The sequence below is a fragment of the Microtus ochrogaster genome, chromosome 8, assembly GCF_000317375.1.
Source record: "Microtus ochrogaster isolate Prairie Vole_2 chromosome 8, MicOch1.0, whole genome shotgun sequence".
NCBI classification, from domain to species: Eukaryota; Metazoa; Chordata; class Mammalia; order Rodentia; family Cricetidae; genus Microtus; species Microtus ochrogaster.
In genome coordinates this window covers 47,690,904-47,711,287 of record NC_022015.1, presented here as the reverse complement: position 1 = coordinate 47,711,287, position 20,384 = coordinate 47,690,904, and the positions used below count along the sequence as shown (strand labels likewise).

General features: G+C 42.9%; 1 protein-coding gene across 2 annotated transcripts in view; it reads left to right on the top strand.

The window, feature by feature from the left end:
* Pcsk5 (proprotein convertase subtilisin/kexin type 5) overlaps positions 1 to 20,384 on the top strand; it is a 418,822-nt gene that overhangs the window by 201,639 nt on the left and 196,799 nt on the right. For both annotated transcript variants that reach the window (XM_005352026.3, XM_005352027.3), the window contains exon 9: positions 6,777 to 6,877. In XM_005352026.3, coding sequence (XP_005352083.1) covers positions 6,777 to 6,877 — 101 coding nt within the window. The remainder of the gene's footprint in view (positions 1 to 6,776; positions 6,878 to 20,384) is intronic.

Here is a 20,384-nt window from a genome sequence, read left to right as displayed (position 1 = left end):
ATTTTTTATTATTATTATTATTATTATTATTATTATTATCATTATCATTATTATGTGTATGTATTAGTGCAGGTGCTCTCAAAAACCCAATGTGTCAGTTCCCCAGGATCTGGAATTATAGGGACTTATGAGCAACCTGGATGCTAGGAGTCATATTCAGGCTCTCTGCTAGATCAATATAGTCTATTACCCACTGAGCCACCCCTCTGGCCCACTCTGATTAATCTAGTTTAAAGCCATGGCTTGAAGTAATATTTTCCTTAGCATAATTGTATACATAGCATTCTGTATCTCGTGTGACATATTTACAGTTGTTATAACATATCATAAACATAACATAAACATAACGTTTGTGACCGTTCTAGTGAGAACCTGATACAGCACCCTGCACGTGGCCTACAACCTTTCCCATTATCCTGGAAACCCTGTGTACAGGGACCATCTTGTTCAGGTCACAGATGAGAAAACACAAACTTGAAAGGCTAGGAAAGAAACATACATCTGGTCTGTTGGGGGCACCTAGGTTCCAGTCAAGCAGAATGAAGGCCAAGCCCCTCTATCATTGGTGTCCCATCATGCCCGACACTTGTCAGGGCCATCCAGTGTGGCGCTATGTAGGGAAGGGTGGTCACTTACCTGGTGTTCTCTTAATAGCTGTCCACCACATTGTACCACCTTGCTCTTCCTGATTGAATCTCTGGCCTCTACCCTTTTCCTAATCCCCTCAGACAGCCACACTCTCCCAAGATGGTGCTTCTGTGTGGTCAGAGTAGGGCTGTGTCCTCTGCTGAGGCCTCCTTGTAGGAGCCCCTTGCCTGGAGCCTCCCTTCGGCTAGGTAGAGGAACGTGCCTCTGTGTTCCCTGCATGTGGGCTCCTTCCCTCCACCACCCTCTTCTCAGTCAGCCGCGCTTCCCCGTGTCCTTAGCCTCACTTGACACTATTGTCTACGTTCTTCATTTACTGTCTGATTTCCTTGCCAGAGTGGAAACCACTTGAGAACGAAGAGTCTGTGCTCTCTTGGCTAGAGCCAGGCTCCGTGAGTGTCCGTGCAGAAATAACCATGTAAAAACAACCTTCATGGAAGGTAAACATTTATTGAAATAGTTACTGTGGAAAATGGTCAAATTTATGTGTGTAACAACCCATACAATCTATCAAAGTTTTGTCCTTAAATCTCACTGCTTCCATCGCTTCCCCGTATTGTGTTGTAGAACTAAAACTCTATTCAGTCGTTCAGGAAGTTATCTCTATTTTAGAACCTCTTCTGCCTTTGGCTACCCACCTGCCCCCAAGTTGTTTGTCCTGCTGATTCAACTTTGGGCCCTTTGCATTCCTGTTCGGAGAGGGTCTCTGAGCCGTGTTTTGACTAATAAGCATTCTGCGCTCTTCTCCCGATATCATTTTATTTATATGTGTTCAAAACGCACATGCAGCCCGCAGTATATCAGGGGTGGCCACAGAGACCAACTCCAGAGAGATGAATTAGCCCACTGTGCATAAGGCTTCTAAGCACTCACTTCCTCCTGTAGAGAAGCCCTGCTCCCTTGCTCTCCAACCTCCTCCCTCACCCGCTCCTGCTTCAAATGCAGTCACCGCTCACATCAGATCCATCTCCGCCATCGCCTCTGCTCTCTTCCATTGAGAAAATCTCATTTAAAAAGGAGTCTCCTTCTTTCTGTTTCTTAAGTAAATAAATGGAAGAACAAGTCCAGATATGTTCAGTAGTGGGACCCATGTTCTCCTCAGAATGTACCAAAGCATACAGGAGCCCTGCTTGCTATACCCGCTTGCTGGCAGGCTGGAGGACCAAGGCTGTTCTGCTGTCCCTGAGGTGACTGGAGGGCCGACTATGTTGCTCTTGTCCTCATGGGTGGCAGCACACTCTAAAAACTTTTTTTACGTTGCTGGTTCAGGATTTAATACCGTCCTGGCTTACTAACTGCTCTGATGCTGTGTGTCCTGGAACAAGATAATTAGCCTTGCTGAACCTCCTTTCCCTCCGCTGTTAATGACGTAATGCTTTCCTTGCAAGCATCCTGTGGCTGTGTGGAATGTTCTACACCCAGGCACCTCACCATCAGTTGCTAATAGTAGTTTGAGGAGAGAAACCTTGAGGTTAATGGCTACCCTTTAATTTGGTTGGCTGGTTTTCATTTTGTTTTGTTTTGCTTTGCTATTGAGACAGTGTTTCTCTGTGTAACAACTCTGGCTGTCCTGGAATTCACTTTGTAGACCTGGGTGGCCTCGAATTCACAGAGATTGCCTGCTTCTGCCTCCCAAGTGCTGGGATTAAAGGTGTGCACCACCACCACCTGGCTAACCCTTGACTAATTTGCAGTATCAGTGCACACCTAACTTTTGTGGGATGATTCTAAGTGTCTCGGAGTCCTGATTGAATAGTCAGAAGAGAAGTGACCTTGAAGTGTTTCTAAAGAAACAGAAAAATTAAGAGTGTAAAATAAAATGAATCCAGGGGAGCTTGAGTCAAGCAGTTCTACTTAGCAAAGAAATTTTTGCTTCTGTTGCATTGTGGATCTCAGCTGCGCTGTATGGGGGAATAGAAGTGTTTAGGGAAGCAGGTTCATTCCTTGCACCCCGCATTTCTAAGTTCTCTTAGCAAAACATGAGTGGTCAGTGTTTTATACTGAATTCATCCTACTCGCTGAATTCTGCACCCGTCTTGGTGACATCTATGGACAGATGTCATTTAGTGGTCCTTATTTCTTTTCAGGTCACGTGCTTAATAACGAGCTAACACCAGTTCATTGTCTCTGCCCTTCACCACGATTGCTGGCTCTAAAACAGTTCAGCGAACACATTTCCAACCCAAATCCCTCAGCACTAGGAGCAAATTCATCCTAACAGATAGCAAAATCATTTCATGTTTTAAAAATATCTTTTCGGATCCTCTATAACAGGGATGAGGCAAACTGGCACCTTCAAAACTAAAAAGGATCGCAGGGCATCAGGGAGAGAGGACACTTACTGCGGGTTGCTGTAAACGCTTGTCACTTAGGGCCCAAGTCAATCTGCACTGAGATTCCCTGGAGAGTGGTATCAACAGGCAACAGTCAAAAGCCCAATCAGCTCTAGTAATGAACTGTGAAGTATTAGGAAATAAGAGCCTAGTGAGGAAAGTGGTGGTTCTTCTCAAGGATCCTGGCTGGAACTGAACAAGACCCTGCCTGACTCACCAAGAAAAGATGACATCCCTAGCTTTGCAGAGTCCAAAACCCCATCTGCTACTGATCCTATGAAGCTGGAAATCTAATTTGCCCATCAGGACAGCTTTGATCTACTCAGGGCCTGTGTCCTCTCCAGTTTCCTTCTCGGTGATGGACGCAAATGATATTTTCTTGAGCAACTTCAGTTCTTTGGATACCGATTCTGTTTCTGATTTGGGTGGTGAATTGAGGGAATTTGGAACAGGCGAGCCTGCCACCGGGATCGAGACCAAATTCTGAGACGTTCTCGAGGGAGTCTGAAGCAGGAGCACAACCGCCCTGTGGTGGGGGCTGCACGCTGGATGCCACTTTCCCTCTAGGTGCACTGGCAGGTCCTGTGTTCTGTTCCCTGTGCCTTGTGATGAGTGTGCTTACCTCAGTTCGTCCTGGTTTTAAACCATCATTTTTCTCCTAGGTTGCACATCCCATAGTGGTCTTTGCTTTTTCCTTCTGCAGATAGACATAAATATTCCCTGGTATTCTGGTTTCTTTTAAAGGTGAAAAGCTTACCTTAGATGCTCCTGGTAGTTTACACCTGGACATCTCTCCCATTGACAGTAACTTCCTATTGAAGTGACCCAGCTGGAATTTCACTTAGAGCAAAGAAAGAAGAAGGGTGTTTTTGTTTCTTCTTTTGCCTGAATCTTTTAACCTCCAGTTTTCCATCACCTTCCTGCTCCACTCCCCTCCGACTCCTTTCATGTAGGTCAAATGATTGAAAAGAGTTAGAACACAATGCTGACTTGAATTCCACACAAAGTTGTCAAAAGTGATAGTATTTGACACACCACTGATGTCTCTCTGTGACGATTCTAAGTAGCTTTTTATATCAGTCCATGTTATGTGTGTGTGTGCCAGGTAACCATAAAAGAATGTGTCAGATTTATGCTATGGATCCTACATCATAAGCTATTTCTTGTTCTTGTCTGGCTAGAGCTGGCTATTTGTGAGATTCACCAATGTCGAACACACTCTCTGAGTGTGTGTTCTGGACCTAAGTATGTGTATTGCAAGCGTCTGGTACAAGTGAAGAATAAGTAGGTAGATACCATTAAAAGAGTTGGATCCAGCCAAAATTCATTGAAAAACTTAGCACTTGCATAAAGGAATGTGACTATGAGATGAGGTAAAATTAAAAAAAAAAAATGTTGTCTTTTAAGACCATCTCTCAAAAATAAGGACTTTGGAGACCTAGAAAAAGGCTATTTCTGATGTGTTCATGCTTGGACTCAGAGACCTGTACCTCAGAAAATGACTGTAGAGATTCCCCCCTCTCCCCCCGGTTTAAAGTAGGATAGAAGTGCCTTTAAAAAAATATTACATATTGCTGGGCAGTGGTGGCACACGCCTCTAATCCCAGTACTCAGGAGGCAGAGACAGGTGGACCTCTGTGAGTTCGAGGCCAGTCTGGTGTACAGAGTAAGTTCCAGGACAGGCTCCAAAGCAACAGAAAAATCCTGTCTCAAAAAAAAAAAATACGAATTATTGTGGGCATATGCTGTGTGAGTGTGGGCGCAGTCCTCTTCACCCACCTTTACGTAATGTTAAGAGATCAAACTCAGATCGCCAGGCTTGCACGGTACATGTTTTACCCACTGAGCCATCTCTCCACCCCCAGAAATGCCTCTTTTAACAATTCAGCCACCCCACTCCCGGTATTATATTCAAGGGCACTTGAAATCAGACTTCGAAAAGTGTTCTGCATTTTGTGTACATTTGGAGCAACGTTCAGCAGCCAGACATGGAAACAAGCCCGGTGTCCATCAACAGATGAGTGACTTGAAAGTCCTGCCCAATGGAGTAGTGGTCAGGTTTTTTAAAAAGGATTCTGTCATGTGCTGCTGTATCCATGAAGCTTCAGGACATCACGTAGGTGAATTAATCCAATCAGTGAGAGACAGATCCTAAGTGGTTTCATTTAGGTGAGGTACTTAATCAAACACATCACAGCAGGAGGTGATGGGAGGTGAGAGTCAAAGCAGTTGGCAATTCTGACTTTCCTTCCTGCAGATGAGAAAGATCCTAGAGAACCAAGGCAGCGGTGTGTCCTTAATAATGCTATACACACAAAACTTACGCCACACCTTTTCAAAGTCAGTTAAGAACTTAGGAAGCTCTTTTACGTATAGGGAAGTGCGGATCTATCGCCTGCAGACCCATGTCTCTGTGGCTGCACGTATTTCTTCTCCCACTTCTTTCGTGTCCGTGTTTGGACTTACGTAATGCAGGTCATTTGGTAGCATGACGCGTGTCAAAGGAGATGATACGCATGCTCTGTTGTGGGAACCTGAGTGCTCTGAGGTCCTGCTCCACTTCTGTCACATGATGGGAAAGTCCATTCAGGCCCCTGGAGTCGGAGAAGATAGTGGTGAGGGTGACCGTGGGGCTGAAGTGTCCACCTGCTGCCTCACCCAACTTCAGCTCTTTTCTGTCCTCTTCCGAAAACAAAGGCTGTGTGTGCTCTCAGCTGCTGCCTCCGCTCATGGGCTTTCGGGCTGGCTTTCCCATCAGCTCACTTCTCTGTGATGGGTGCTGACACCCTTGTCTTCGTGCCAAAGAAAGGTTGCTGGTGTCACCCAGTGACCGCAGCGTGTCCGCCGATTCATCTCCCATAAAACACAAAAATCAGCCCCGAGGGAACACAATGCATGTCTGTCCAGGAGGGAATATTTCTTGTTTTAATCTGAGGGGTATTACAATGGCTTCTAGAGTCATATTCTATAGTACTTAATTTTTCTTGTTAAGGAGAATTTAAATTTCATTTTCTTTCTTAGTGAGACAATAATGAAACACAGGCTGGGAACCATTGCCTCTGCTGAATGGTAATACAATTCAGTCAGAGCTAAAGTGAGCTGGATTCAAGCCAAGAAAATAAAATGATCTGGCTTTCACATTTGGATTGCAAGGGGAAAAAAATGGAAAAGCAGCTAATCTCCTCTGTATAACGTGCAAGCCCACACTGCCGTAGCTGCGTGTGAGGTACAGAAGCTCAACCCTTGCTTCTCCTGTCTGTGTGAAACCTTTGAGGAAGCCTTCACTCCTCCGGGCAGCAGGCTTATGAATTCTACAAAAAGTCCACAAGCCAAGGTCACTTGTGTGCAGAAATCTTTTCTTGAGACATGATGCTCCCTCAGATTTATAGCTTGAAGGATGTGAGAGCTCTACAGTTTATCCCTTCACCTACCCACACCAGGTTTGCAGTCTGGGTGTTCACTTAGCATATTTAATTAGTTTAAAATGTGGGTCAATTAAATAATTTTCACCTTAATCCAGAGTGAGACTGAGGTGAGGTACATAAGGTGCATACACCGTGGACTTTTAGGAGATCCGTGCATGACCTTGAGGTTCTGAGCCGTGGTTCGCCCTTAAAAGCCATTCTGCTTTGAATGGAGTCAGTTTCCAGTCATTTGGTTTATCCAGGCAATTATTTGAAGATGAATGGTAACGGGGGTCTGGAAACATTGAATTTAAAATTAATCTTTAATTCCTCTCTATCCACTTTGTGAGTAGACTGTCGTCAGGGCCTAAGCTTCTTCACTCTTGTTTTTCAGATCACTACTGATCTAAGACAGCGGTGCACGGACAATCATACCGGGACGTCAGCCTCAGCCCCCATGGCTGCTGGCATCATTGCCCTAGCCCTGGAAGCCAAGTAAGCCTTGATCTCTCTGTCTTCACTGGTGACAAGCCCCCACCTCTAAGAACACGATCCCTTCCCCTATATATGCAGTCCTTCGCACAATAGCCCAGGAGATAACTTCCCACGCCAGTGTTTAAATTTGCAGTGATTTGGGCTTTCAGGCATTTTTTTTTTATTGGTGGGAATAGTGGCTCACACCTGTAATCCCAACATTTGGGAGGTTGAGGTAGGAGGATCGCAAGTATGGGAGGTTGAGGTAGGAGGATCGCAAGTATGAGACTAGCTGGGGCTACATCCCAAGTTCTAGGTCAGCACAAGAGCCATAACAAAGTATGTATCATGAGACTCTGTCTCAGACTAACAGAGAAACAGAAGGACAAGTAAGAAGCACTTGTTCAAGGAGAAGTGTGGGGTTTACATGTGCCTTAGAAAACAAGCCGTGTGATTCCTTCATTATGTTGTCACAGCGTTAGCTATTTGGCTGCAACGGTCTTTCTTTTTCTCCCGGAATATTTCTGTGAGCCTCAGACAGGTTACTGATGTCTCCCTTTCTGGTCTCCTTCTCTATAGCTCAGCAAGTCAGCTCAGAGTCCAGGACAGCAATGCTGTCACAGATTGACGCAATAGAACAGGATATGTCAAAGTCACATGTGGCAGGACCCTACAGACATTCCCCTCAGCTTTGCTCCTGGCCCATCTAGTCAAACTGTTCAAAAGCCATTTGGAAAGGCTCCATAAGCTCTTTGCATGTGACACCTCCTCTTGTCTCAAAGCAAGTGGGTCCCTTTGACAGAGCCTTAGAAAGCCTTGTACAGATGTAAAATCCCCGCCTCCATCACAAAACCTAAAGTGTCCAGAAAATCTGAAAGTTCTCTTGTAAATTTAACACCCAGATTTCTTTGAGAAGCGGATTCCCTGCTATTTTTGTCGGTCCATATCCCACACATTGTGAAGACGCCTATCTTCACTGCATCAATGCTCATGCAGATAATGGCCCTCTGGCTCAGTCCTCATCAAAGGTTCTGTATTATACCTGCAATTAACACCATTTCTGGAGAAAAAAAAATATGAGTTCCACACACATCTAATCCAAGGATTTTTTTTGTTTAAGGGGGGATTTGAGGGTCTGTTCTCTGAGGTTCTCCCTGTATGAAGATACTAAGAAAATAGAACAGGAGTAATGGCATCAGTATTTTCCAAAAGGAGTCTGGCATTCCTCCCCAGGAGATGATGCGAAACTCTTCTACCTTGTTGAACCTAAGAGTGCAGCACTAGCAGGTCCGGGGGAAGACACGTGAGACGGGGAAGCATGGGTTTTGCTGGTAGAATGGGCTAGTTCATTCCCAATAGCCAAATGGTTCTGCACCATTCCTAGCCACCTTCTTGGTAAGGAGACAAGAGCCAAGGTTGATGGCGTCCTAATACAGCGTGCCTGTAGCATGTAAATCCTTGCACTGTAAAAGAAAGGGAAACACTGCCTCCAGATCTGGCGTCATAGCTTTGGGTGGCCACCCACCTAAGTCTTTCCTTTGGATGCTATCCAAGTTCCCATGAACCTTTGGGTTCCTTTTTGACAAGACTAAATGTGAAGTCAGTTTCAGCACACTCTATTTCTTAAGGTACTGGACATTTGGGGTTGGCAAAGAACCCCTCTTACTCTCTGAAATTCTCACTTTACAACTTTTCGCTCGGGGTTCTGGCAGCAGAAGCGAGTTGAGTGTCTGCATTTTTTCAATTTGCTGGATCTGAATAGGATGTTGGGGTGAAAAAAAAAGATTTTTTTCCCTGAAATTCTAGGTGGTTTCTCTGGAGTATTTTCCTATCCATGAAATATTGAAGGGAAATAAAAACCCGGAATTCATCACCCCCTCACTCCCACAAAGAGACCAGAATCTCAAACTCAGACTCGGCCTCTCGACACGTAACTGCTGTTGGACACGCTGAGCTGAGTCTCAGTTCTTTGAGAAATTACTGTCCCCCTATTTTTCCAGTGACAGTTCTTTTCAACACCATTTAAGATAGCCATGCACAATCCTCATGTTAAGCCCCCATCCTCCCACTCAGGGACACAAGGTCCTCTGGAGGCTGCAGAACACATACAGGGGTGCAGCTGTCCTCCTTGCTTTTGCATGGTGAGGATTTCTTACCATTCATTCCTGCCAAATTGTCACAAGTATGGGGTAACCTATATTCCCCAAACACAGGTTACCTGGAAACCACTGTACTTTAAGAGTTTTAGCAAGCCATTTCAGTTATGGACCTATAATAGTGGTAAATAAAGAGTCTGATTAAACGAGAAGGAATAGGCCTTTCCCTGTAACTCTATTGGTGTGACCTACGGGCCAACCTCTGCCTGTGGGTGAAGCTGAAAATGACAGGAGAGAGGTCCGCGTTATCTAGTAGTGGGTCAGTTGTGGCACGAAACCAGCATCAGAATAAGCACTAGGGTTGGAGTTTGAGCAAAGATTATCTGAAAGGAAGAAATTGCAGAGAGGAGCTCAAATAACAGTGTTCCGAGGCTGCAATTGCTCTCCAGCTAAGCCTGGGCTATGCCCAGCTCATTACCCACTTCCTGAGGCTGTCGCCTTGCAATCTTCTCTTCCACTCAGTAATGATGGGCCTTGGCATTTTGATACGCAGCCTTTACAAGTGCAAGCCATCAGTGCCCCCCTTGAAGAGAAATGGGAGAGGAAACTCAAGCAGATGGAACCAAGGCTTGCAAGGCTGTCCTCCTTCCCAGGTGCTCGGGCTGCCCGCACAGAGCTTGCTAAGCAGGAGATAGGCTGGACCTTCAGATGGGCACGCAGAGAGCAGAAAGGCTCATCCCTGTTTCACTGCATGGTCCCTTTACCCCTACGTGCAAAGATCATTGTGTCACTAGCTGGCTATGTCCGCTTGGCGTAGGAACACAGAGGAAAGCGCCAGTCCTCACTCAGCTTCCTTCAGCCTGCCTCCCCTAGGAATTTGTTGAGATCTAGGAATACGAGTCGTGTTATTGGTGGTGGAATTTCTTCTATTTGCCTCTGCTAAGAACAAAGAGAACAAACACGAAAGAGACTCTGATTAAGTTTAAAGTGTACAGATCTCTGGTCCAAACTTAACAACCATTGGATGGTAAAATAATTTTTCTGTGGCAGCTCATAGGATTCCCTGAACATCATTTATTCTTCTGGATATAGAAACCTTGTATTGCAACAAGTGCTTATGTAAAAAGCCCATGTATCCTTGATTGAAAGATCAACTTCTGGGATGGCTGAGATGGCTCAGTGGGTAAAGGTACTTGCCACCGAACTTGAGGACTTGGGTTCAATCCCTTAGGGCCCATATGGTAGAAAAGAAGAACTAACTTCTACAAGTTACCCACTGACTTCTATGGCCATGTGTTCCCCAACACACATAAAAAAAAATAAGCAAATAATAAAATACAATTTTTTAGAATTGGGAAAAAGAATGGAGAATCACTGTCTGTTTCATGGGTTCACATTCATAGATCCCATCAACCACATTCCAAAGTTCTTGAGAAAAAGATGGCGTCTTTACTAAAAGCACATGGACATATTTTTCTTACTGTTTTTCTCTAAGCCATGCAATGCAGCAACAGATGTCTTAGCAGCTGCACTGCCCTAGGTGTTAGAGTCATCCAAGGATGAATACAGAGTGTGGCACTGTGCCAAGGTCACTTGCATTGTTTTATAGAAGGACTTGATCATCTGTGGGCTCCAAGGTTTGCCAAGAGTCCTGAGGCCGGTGCCCCACTGAAATGGATTCTGTTCCCAAGAGTGCACGATTCTTACTCTGGCTCCTTCTCTCCTCCTTGAGAATCTTGCCTCTCTGGTTAAGTAGGTGATTTCTCCCCTGTTCCCTTTGACTTCTAAAGCCTATGATAAGTGGAAACACCATCACCTTACAGGGGAGAAAAACTGACTTTTGTGTTAAAGACTTTTGGGCTCATTTATCACTTTAGAAAGTTTATAGTATGCCAGTATTTGAGATTTTGTAGCTTCAAAATAATTCCATGGTTTCTCAGCTGGTCAAGTAAGGAATAGAGAGTCAGTAATTGCTAGAGAACTAATTGCAGTGGAGGCCATTCTTAAAAGGGATATGCTGTCGTGGAGCAAACCTGTAGAAGTTCAGGCTGGAGCAAGTATTGTGGGGAGTGGCCCTCTGCTAGTGTTCAGTGGTGAGGGTACAGCTGTTGTCGGCTAAGCCGTGCAGGATGCCACATCTGCAGGGGTCCACCTCAAGCTCAGTGCTCACCCAGTGTGCCACACTCAGAGGTCAGACAGCCAAAAGGGCATGATAGCAAATGGTGTTTCCTGCAAAACAGTTTATGAAATTAGGAGAACTGACATTCAGGAAAGTGAGTGCTTGGAGCAGTGTGTTGTGTTTTGCTGAAAACTGGCATGGTGAAGTAAAATGTCAGCATTAGCTCACAGAACTTAAAAGCTGTGCTCACCATTGCAAAGGGTCCATCAATGGAAGAAGGGAAAACATACATTCAGCAATCAAGAAATGTTACTCTTCGTAGTGAGTGATAAACAAGAAGGATCGAGTTAGATAGGAGCTTCCATTTTTTTTTTAAGGTATAGGGGTTATGTCTAGAAAGACCCTTCCACAGATCTTTGGTTTAAATTATCCAAAAGCCTTTCCCTCAAATTTAATCTCTAAGTAGGCTACAGAATAACTTAGTTTGAGAAAACACAATACATCTAAATTTAAACTTAGAGAATAAGAAAATAAGTATACTAGAAATATCCCTGGTACATAGTAAACCTTGACTGCTTTAGTGCCTTGTACACACATGTACACACGAACACATTGCCAAATGGGTTCATCTATTTTATCTTTATTGTCTGTATGCTATTTCCTATTTTCCCCTGGTTTTTGGAATGTGTCATATAAGTACATATAAAGCACATACAGACTATAGGATATTCTACATTGTTTACCTAATCTTTGTGGTACTGATATTTTCATGCGTAATACTTCCTGATTGAAACTTAAATTCATTGGGATTAAAGATTTTACTTTATAATCTTTATTTATGTTTAGATAGCAATTATATTAAACACTAGGGAAAAACCTTAAGGCAGTATAGTCTATACAAAGAGAATTGGGTGGGGCTTGATTAGGTGTTTTTGTTTTTGTTTTTTTTTAAGTCATTCGCTATGAAAGCTAAAATCTCACCAGGGAAGTAAATGTTCACTGGCAGATATACACAATCCATTCATGAAAGCTAAAACAATACTCAGAGGAATGACTGTGGACATGGTAAGACATGGTTGAAAATAGAAATGACCAGTTGATGATTCAGGGTGGGGCGGTGCTCTCTTTTGGATCCTCTCTGTCACCTGAGCATTCCATCTTTAACAGGTAGATTCCTAACAAACTCAGATTCATTCACCATTCAAAGAGTCTTGTTTTTCTACGAGAGAACTGAGTCCTAAATCAGCTGGCAGAATAGCTTAGTGGCGTGTATGTCGTTTTTACCCTTCAGGTCCTTTCACTGATGTTTGTTAGTGACTTTTCCCTCCTTTGCTCACGGTGAGTCACCCTCTGAGCTCCTAAGGGAATTCCTTCCACCTTTGGTCCTGAGTGGGAGAGATCACGTCAGAGCCAGGGTGGCCCAAGTGTGGAGAGCAGTCGCAGAGCCAAGGCATGAGTCACTCCGTCTGCCCTGACTTTGAAAGAAACTCCTGATTGGTCTTCTCTCAGGAGATTAAACAATCGGCAATTTTCATAATTTAAAAAGCCCATCCAGGCTGGTGTTCTGTAGTTCCATCTTCTCCACCACTGTGTCTTTGGCCTCCCTTTTCGCCCCCGCAAGCTATCCTGTTGGTGTGTAAGAAAAAGAGAGGGCACCGTCCTAATGTGTGACCCACTTATTGTAAGTTACCTGAGGCTGTTGAGATTGAGAACTGGAGTTTGTGACAGGCTAGTTCTGAGCTTCCTAGAAACGAACGTAATCAAGAGAGATTGTACAAGAAGGCCTTGATGGCCACAAGCATTCCTAAATACCAGGATTAGCATCTGGGTAATGCGATCCTGTAACCAATCTTATCTTTTTTTGTTGCTGCTGTCATCTTAATTAAAAACACATTTCACTATTAACTGTTCTGTTGGGAATTTCCCCCAGAGCCACATTAAGCTGTATGAAATGTGTGGTGGCTTAGGAGCACAACAGTGTTTGATCGTGGAGGTAGCATCAGAAAAGACATACCCACTCTTGGTTTTTTTGTTTTTTTTTTTTTTTTTTTTTAAGGAGAGTTTTACTTCACTTAGAAAACCCATGTTCAGTGAGACATACAGACACAAGGGCCGATTCTGTAGCTCACAAAGACAAGAGACCAGAGCCTTGCGTTCTCCCTTTCTGGTTACCTAGGAGTTTCAGGCAGATTGGAATACTGTATTCAGGCCTGGAATTCCGCTGAGGTCCCTGGCATGAGAAGGATGAGTGAATTAAAAGGCCATCAGGAGGAAGAGTTGACAAAGTTTATGGGGTTAAAAGCAGCACACATTTCAGCTTGAGACTGAGCGGACAGAGTAGGGATGTACTGTCCTGGATTATTCCCTATAGTGAAATAATTGTAACCAGACACACGGAGCAGTTACCACAGGCCTTCTGCCAGGACTGTGCATGAAAATAGCTTTGTTATGTCTACATACACACAGACAATACACTCTGTCCTCTAGCACTTTTCAAGTTCAAATTATATAGAAGCCAATTTTCCCTGGACTTGCCTGACTTGGTGCCTTAAGTAACAGTTTCAAACAGGACTTCCAAAGGTATCCATTAGGACTGGGAAAGCCCTGGTCAGCAGGCTCATTCACTTGGATTATCTTGAGGGTTAGCCAGTGTTTCCCTTGCCTTCCCGTAGAGGAGAAAACAGTACTGTGTTAAAGACTTGAGCTGCTGCAAAGACCAACTGAAGACAGAAAATTCTGACTCTATTTCATAGCTACATTTAACTGCACTTTTTATGTTTTTCACTGAAAATATATAATTCTTATTATTATTATAATATTTTCAGATAATAATGGTAGCAATTATCAAACCTATTTCTTGTATCACTGATAAATTCCCATTTCTAAGCAACTAAAACAGTAGGAAAGTCTTCATTACACACATCCAATATGTGTGGAAGGAGAAAGATACACTATTTGGAAAATTCTAGATGGCTTCAAAAAGAGTCTGGTCAAAGTAAGGGTAAGAGAGAGAGAGAGAAAGAGAAGGAGAGAGAGAGGGGGGGAGAACTAAGTACATTTCATTCAGGAAATATATTAGATGATATATCTTAATGAAAAGGAAGAAAAGCAGGCTAAGTTCTAGTTGCTTTGCTGGACTTAACCTGGTGCCATTTATAGAAATAAATATACTTTATTGTTTCCCATGGGATTCTGGAAATTCTAAGAAGCATAAAACCTACTAAGACAAGATGCCTTGCAATGAGAACTGTGGTAAATGCCTTGGGCAATTATTGACTGGATTTAGTGTGCCAACTTCCACAGCGGTTATCCTGATTATTTGTTAATCCTCAGAAAATGCCTACCACTGTGTTTATAAATGCTGTAAATGACTGACAGGTTACTCTTTAAAGTGAAAAGTAGTGAATATGGATTTCTTTGCCTTATAAATTGCATGCCTGCTCCTGTGTTTTTTGATACAGCAGGATACTAGCAATCGATATTAACCCTTACTCAGGTCTTAGGAAACCCACTAATGTCTTCATGAGTTTTTAGGAAATGTGCAAAATTTAGTATTTTAATTGACTTTCTTAGAAGGTTTTGTATTTTCCTCATTGCTAAAATATTCTTGTCCTTGGCAGTGCCTGTGGTTAATCTCTAAGGACTAAAAGTCTATTACTTCGTGCCATTGCTGTGACTTACTCAATTTCAGCAAAGCCTATAAAAAGTCATTCCTGTGATGGCCCATCCCCTAGCTTCATCAGGTATCACTGAAGACTCTGTCTTGAAACCCACTTACAATTCAACTCTGTTTCTACACCAGGTGTTCTTGGGATGAGGTATAACTTTTGTTCACTTGGGTTTTTTTAAGAATTTAATGCGTGAATACTGTATTTACATCATTTCTACCCCCCCCTTCCCTACCTTCAACTTCTCCTATGTTGCCACTCCCTCTTAAATTCATGACTTATTATTACTGTTAGATACAAATTATATACATATATAAGTGTGTGTGTGTGTGTGTGTGTGTGTGTGTGTGTAGCTAACTTTCTGAATCCATTTAGTGTTGCTCATATGTACATGTTTAGGGCTGACCCTTTGTGATTCCATAATCTTCCTGGTGAGATCAGCCCTGGAGAAGGCTGACTTCCTTTCTCTAGACATTCATTGCCTATAGCTCCTTTTCAGGGGTGCGACCTTGTGAAAATCCCCACATCCATGTTGGAATTTCAGCCAATCTCTTTTGAGATTTTTATGGGTACAGCTTCCCTGTCATGTCTTGAAGACAATGCTGAGCAGTAGGCATCCTGACCTTTGACTCTTAAAATCTGTTTTTCATCTCATCCATGATTTTCCATGAGTCTTAGGTGAATGGGTTTTGTTACAGATCACAAATCAAGAGGGATTTTGTTTGTTGGTTTAGAAAATTTTATTATTTTGTTTTGCATTTATTTGTTGGGGTTTTTTATTTTTTTTTGTTTTAATTAGATAATCGCATATCCCAAACCATCCTTGAATTCATTTTGTAGCCCAGGCTGGCCTCCATTTCACACTACCCCTGCTGCAATCCAAGAAGACAGGCATACATCACCACATGCAGATCTAGGCTGACTTTTTGAATCATATTTCCTATGTCTACACTGTTTTAATCTATAAATTTTACAAGGTTGTTTGTTTCATTCATTCTAAACAGAATAATTGTTCATGTGGACATTAGGGCGTAATTGTAGTAATTAGCTCACACCATGTGTGTCTTTTTTAATTCTCTTTTATAAAATTTTAATCATAGTACATTTTTATCAATGTGAGAGAGAAAAGGAAAAGGAAAATATAAATGAAAGATGGAAAAGCATGTCATTCATAGTGACATCAAAAAGTTAATTACATCATTTGTCATGCTGAAACTCCCTTACAATGTCCCAGAAGTCTATGAAGTCTGGAAGTGTCACTCCTGACCACTGAAGATCACAGCACAGATGGCACATCCCATATGTGAGACCAAAGATCCTTCTTACCATTGACCACACATGAGTGTGTATAGTACAACAAAGGGCAAGCAATAAAGCAAAGAAAAATGAGTCCCTCACTTCCACCAAGGGGCTGTTCTTGGCCAGTACTGAGCTGTATTCTTGATTACCAATCTCACTTAACCGCCCCCCCTCCAAGGCATCAGTCCAAAGCAGGTGTCATCATCCATATTTCAGATATAGAAAATGAGATTTAAAAATCCTCGGAGAGTAAGTGGTAGGTCTAGAAAATAAACCCAAAGTCACGTGACATTAAAGCTCACCACATCACTTTACCACTGTAAGCAAATTTATGACCTGGTTAACAAATGACTGTTACAGCTATAAGGGCTGTGAGTTTGGGGAAACGAGATAAAATTTTGAAGAAGTCTCCATAGAACAAGAGTGACTTGACATACACTTGAAAAGTTAGTGGACATGTGGCTCATGGTGCATATTTCAAAGCCCAAAAGTGATTTAGATCACTGAATTGCACATGAACCATCAATCACAATTATAAATCCCTATAGGCAAAAGAACCAGTGTGTTACACTGGCCTAGTAACTAGCAACTTAGTGGGAAATACTATGTGTACACAATGAGTGAGTGTTGACGGGGAGGGAGGGAGAGAGGTAGGGAGGAAGGCAGAAAGGAGGGGGCCCAGAGGGAAGGGGTGAGAAAGGCAAGAAGTCTTCCTGCTGCTGTTCAGAGGTGGGTGCAGGTGTCAGTTTCAGGGTGTGCAAATAGTAGACTACCATGCTATCAAGTTTTGTTGATTATATCAACAAATATTTGTTGAGTTATTCTTGCTACTATAATTTATTTTGGAAGACACTTTCACAAGTCTGAAATAGTAAAATATCTTACAAGTCATAGTTACAAATGTATAGCATCATCGTTTTGATGCCATTGAGCCCAGGCCTGTCACTGTGCAAAGAACTGGAGAACCTCTGAGTAAACATACATGATCCATGCGCATAGTGCAGGGTGAACACGTGTGTGTTTGGTTCTGAGCCTAGCTCCTGTATACCTATATTCCTATTAACAGAAAAAGATAATGATGCTTGGTATGGAGGGAAATAACTATGCCGAGCGTGGTGTGTTGATACAGGGTGATTGCAGATTAGATTATGATTAATGATAAAGCCATCAAAGAAATCATAGTATCCACGCTGTGACTCGAGTTAAAGGATAATCCAAACTCACTTTATCTTGGCCATTGTCTTAGTTAGGGTTTCTTTTTTTTTTTTTTTTGAAAAAAAAAAAAAAGAAATTCACGCCTCCTCCCAGCCTCCCATTTCCCTCCCCCTCCTCCCACCCTTCTTCCCTTCCCCCACTCCTCTCCCCCTCCCTCTCCAGTCCGAAGAGCAGTCAGGGTTCCCTGCCCTGTGGAAAGTCCAAGGTCCTCCCCCCTCCATCCAGGTCTAGGAAGGTGAACATCCATACTGGCTAGGCTCCCACAAAGCCAGAACATGAAGTAGGATCAAAACCCACTGCCATTGTCTTTGGCTTCTCATCAGCCCTCATTGTCCGCCATGTTCAAAGAGTTCGGTTTTATCCCATGATTTTTCAGTCACAGTCCAGCTGGCCTTGGTGAGCTCCCAATAGATCAGCCCCACTGTCTCAGTGGGTGGGTGCACCCCTCGTGGTCCTGACTTCCTTGCTCATGTTCTCCCTCCTTCTGCTCTTCATTGAAACCTTGGGAGCTCAGTCCGATGCTCAAGTGTGGGTCTCTGTCTCTATCTCCATCCATCGCCAGATGAAGGTTCTATTAGTTAGGGTTTCTATTGCTGTGAAGAGACACCATGACCTTGTCAACTCTTAGAAAGGAAAGCATTTCATTGGCACTGGCTTACAGTTTCAGAGGTTTAGTCCATTATTGTCATGATGGGAAACATGGAACACACTCGGTCATGGTTCTGGAAAAGGAGCTGAGAGTTCTGCATCTTGGTCCCAGAACAGCAGAAGCAACTGTACTGTGCATAGCTTGAGCATAATGTAAACCTCAAAGCCCTCCTCCACAGTGACATACTTCCTCCAAGGCCGTACCTCCTAATAGGGTCACTCTCTATGCACCAAGCATTCAAACACATGAGCCTATGAGGGTCTAATTACTATTGAAACCACCACAACTGTCTTCAGCTTTTATTGGATTATTTGATGGTCACACTAACTACAATTCACCTACTTCATCTGCTAGTACTTGCCATCATGGCTAAGACTTAAAGTAAAAAGCCAAATAGTGAAGGAAAAAGCCTTAAAAACAACCTGTTTGTCTGATTAAAAACAGGCTGATAATTCCTGGCATCATTTCAAAGATTGAAATTGTACATCAAGTTATACAACTGTACCAAAAGTCCGACGCATTTGTCCAGTGGGCATTCTAAATATCTACAATGTTCAGCATATAACTGGGAAATAAAGAAACAAAGGAAGAGACTGAGGAAGTTCTTAAGGCAAAGAGGGGTGCCCTCTTCAAAGCTCTGGGTGGACCTTCTTGCAGACTTCATGGGAAACCTTTACAAATCCCCGCAGAGAAGGTTGCCCACAGACAGCTTCCTGGAGAGAGTGCTGGATCCCTACTCCCCTCTCTGCCCTTAGGTGCCCTTGGAATGGGTATTTAATGGTCTCGCTTTCTATAGCAGATGTGTTCAATTTTATAATTTTCATTGTGTTAAAACTCTCAATTACATGGGATCCCAAACCTGAAATGTGAAATAACTGTTATCAGTTTGTCTGGGAATTGTATAACATTGGAAGGTTGCCCAGAGAATTTCTGGTCTGTTGGGAAGCATTTCACTGAGCGTGCTCCAGGAGAGCAATAACGGAATGGGAGCTGGTTAAGAACAAAGCTGTATTTGGGGGAAATATTGTTAAAGCTTGTTGTCCATTGTTGTGCATGTAAAATTGTGCATGCAAAGTTGTATTGATAAATGTTGGGATGCTGGGATGAAAACTTACATTGAAAAACAGTGCATAAGTCTTTGAAATGCAGAAGACTGGGACTTTGTTGTATATGAGTGTGTGCCTGCCTCTCTCTCTCCTCTCTCTCTCTCTCTCTCTCTCTCTGTGTGTGTGTGTGTGTTAATGAGAGTTTTAATTAAAATGTTTAATTAGCACATGCAGAATTAGATTTTATTTTGTTATTTTTCAAACATTTGTTTTTGTTAATTTACCTCCCTGCTTCTTCCCCTCCATCCGCATGAACAGCCCCTAAGATGTGTCTTTCCAACCACCCGTGGCCTCTTTTCTTGTCATGTGTCTTCCTGCCACCAGCCCCTTCCTCACTCTTGTTTCTTACTCATGGTCTTGCTTCTCATTTCATAACCTACACCTCCCGTCCGTCCCCCACACAACACCCATATAAACGTGCTAAGCTAGGATCACTTATGATACAGCACATAGGAATTTTGTCTATCTGAACAACCTCACATAATTGAATGCTTTCCAGCCTCATTGATTTTCCTAGCATTTTTCTTCACAGCCGAACAAAATTCTATTGTGTATATGTGCCACGTTTTCACTAGCATTCACATGTTGATAAGCACTGAAGCTGGTTCCGTTCTTTTTCTATTGTGAGTAAGGGAGCAGTAAGCATGGATGTGTACCTGTCTCTCAGGCAGGATAGTGTCCTTTGGGTATGTGCCCCTGAAGAGTTATCTAGAGTGTTCTAATTTTAATTACTCAAGAAGTCTCCTTACTGATTTCCGTATAAGCTGAGCTATACTAGTTTATACCAGCACTAGCCATGAAGAAGGGTTCTGCCTTCCCACACCCTCCCCACTGTGTTTGTTGGATTTCTTGCTGTTAGCCATTCTGACTGAGAGCAGATCAAATCTCCAAGTAGCTGTAATTTACATTCCTCCTATGGCTAGGGATGTTGAATACTTTTCAAGGTGTTTCCTTTGAGAGCCATCTGCTTGTTCCATTAATGTGTGTTTTGGTTGGGAGAGTGTTTGTTCTTTCGGTTCTGTGGGTTTTTTTTGTACTCTAGATGCTAACCTTCAGTCTGCTATATTACTGGCAAAGATGTTCACCCATTATATTGACTCACTGTTGGCCCTGCTGACAGTTTTCTGTGCTGAGTGTAAGCTTTTTAATTTCATGTAGTTCCATTTGTTCGCTCTTGGTGCTGTTTCCTGTGCTATTAGAGTTCCATTCAGAAAGTTCTTACCTTAACCTGTATCTTGTAGTGTAGCCTGTGTTTTCCTCTAGCTGTTTGAGTGTTTCAGGCTTCAAATATGTTTTTAGTACACTTTTGTTTCTGTACTGAATGGGAGATATGGATCTATTTTCATTTTTCTCAGGATGGATATTGACTTTTTCCT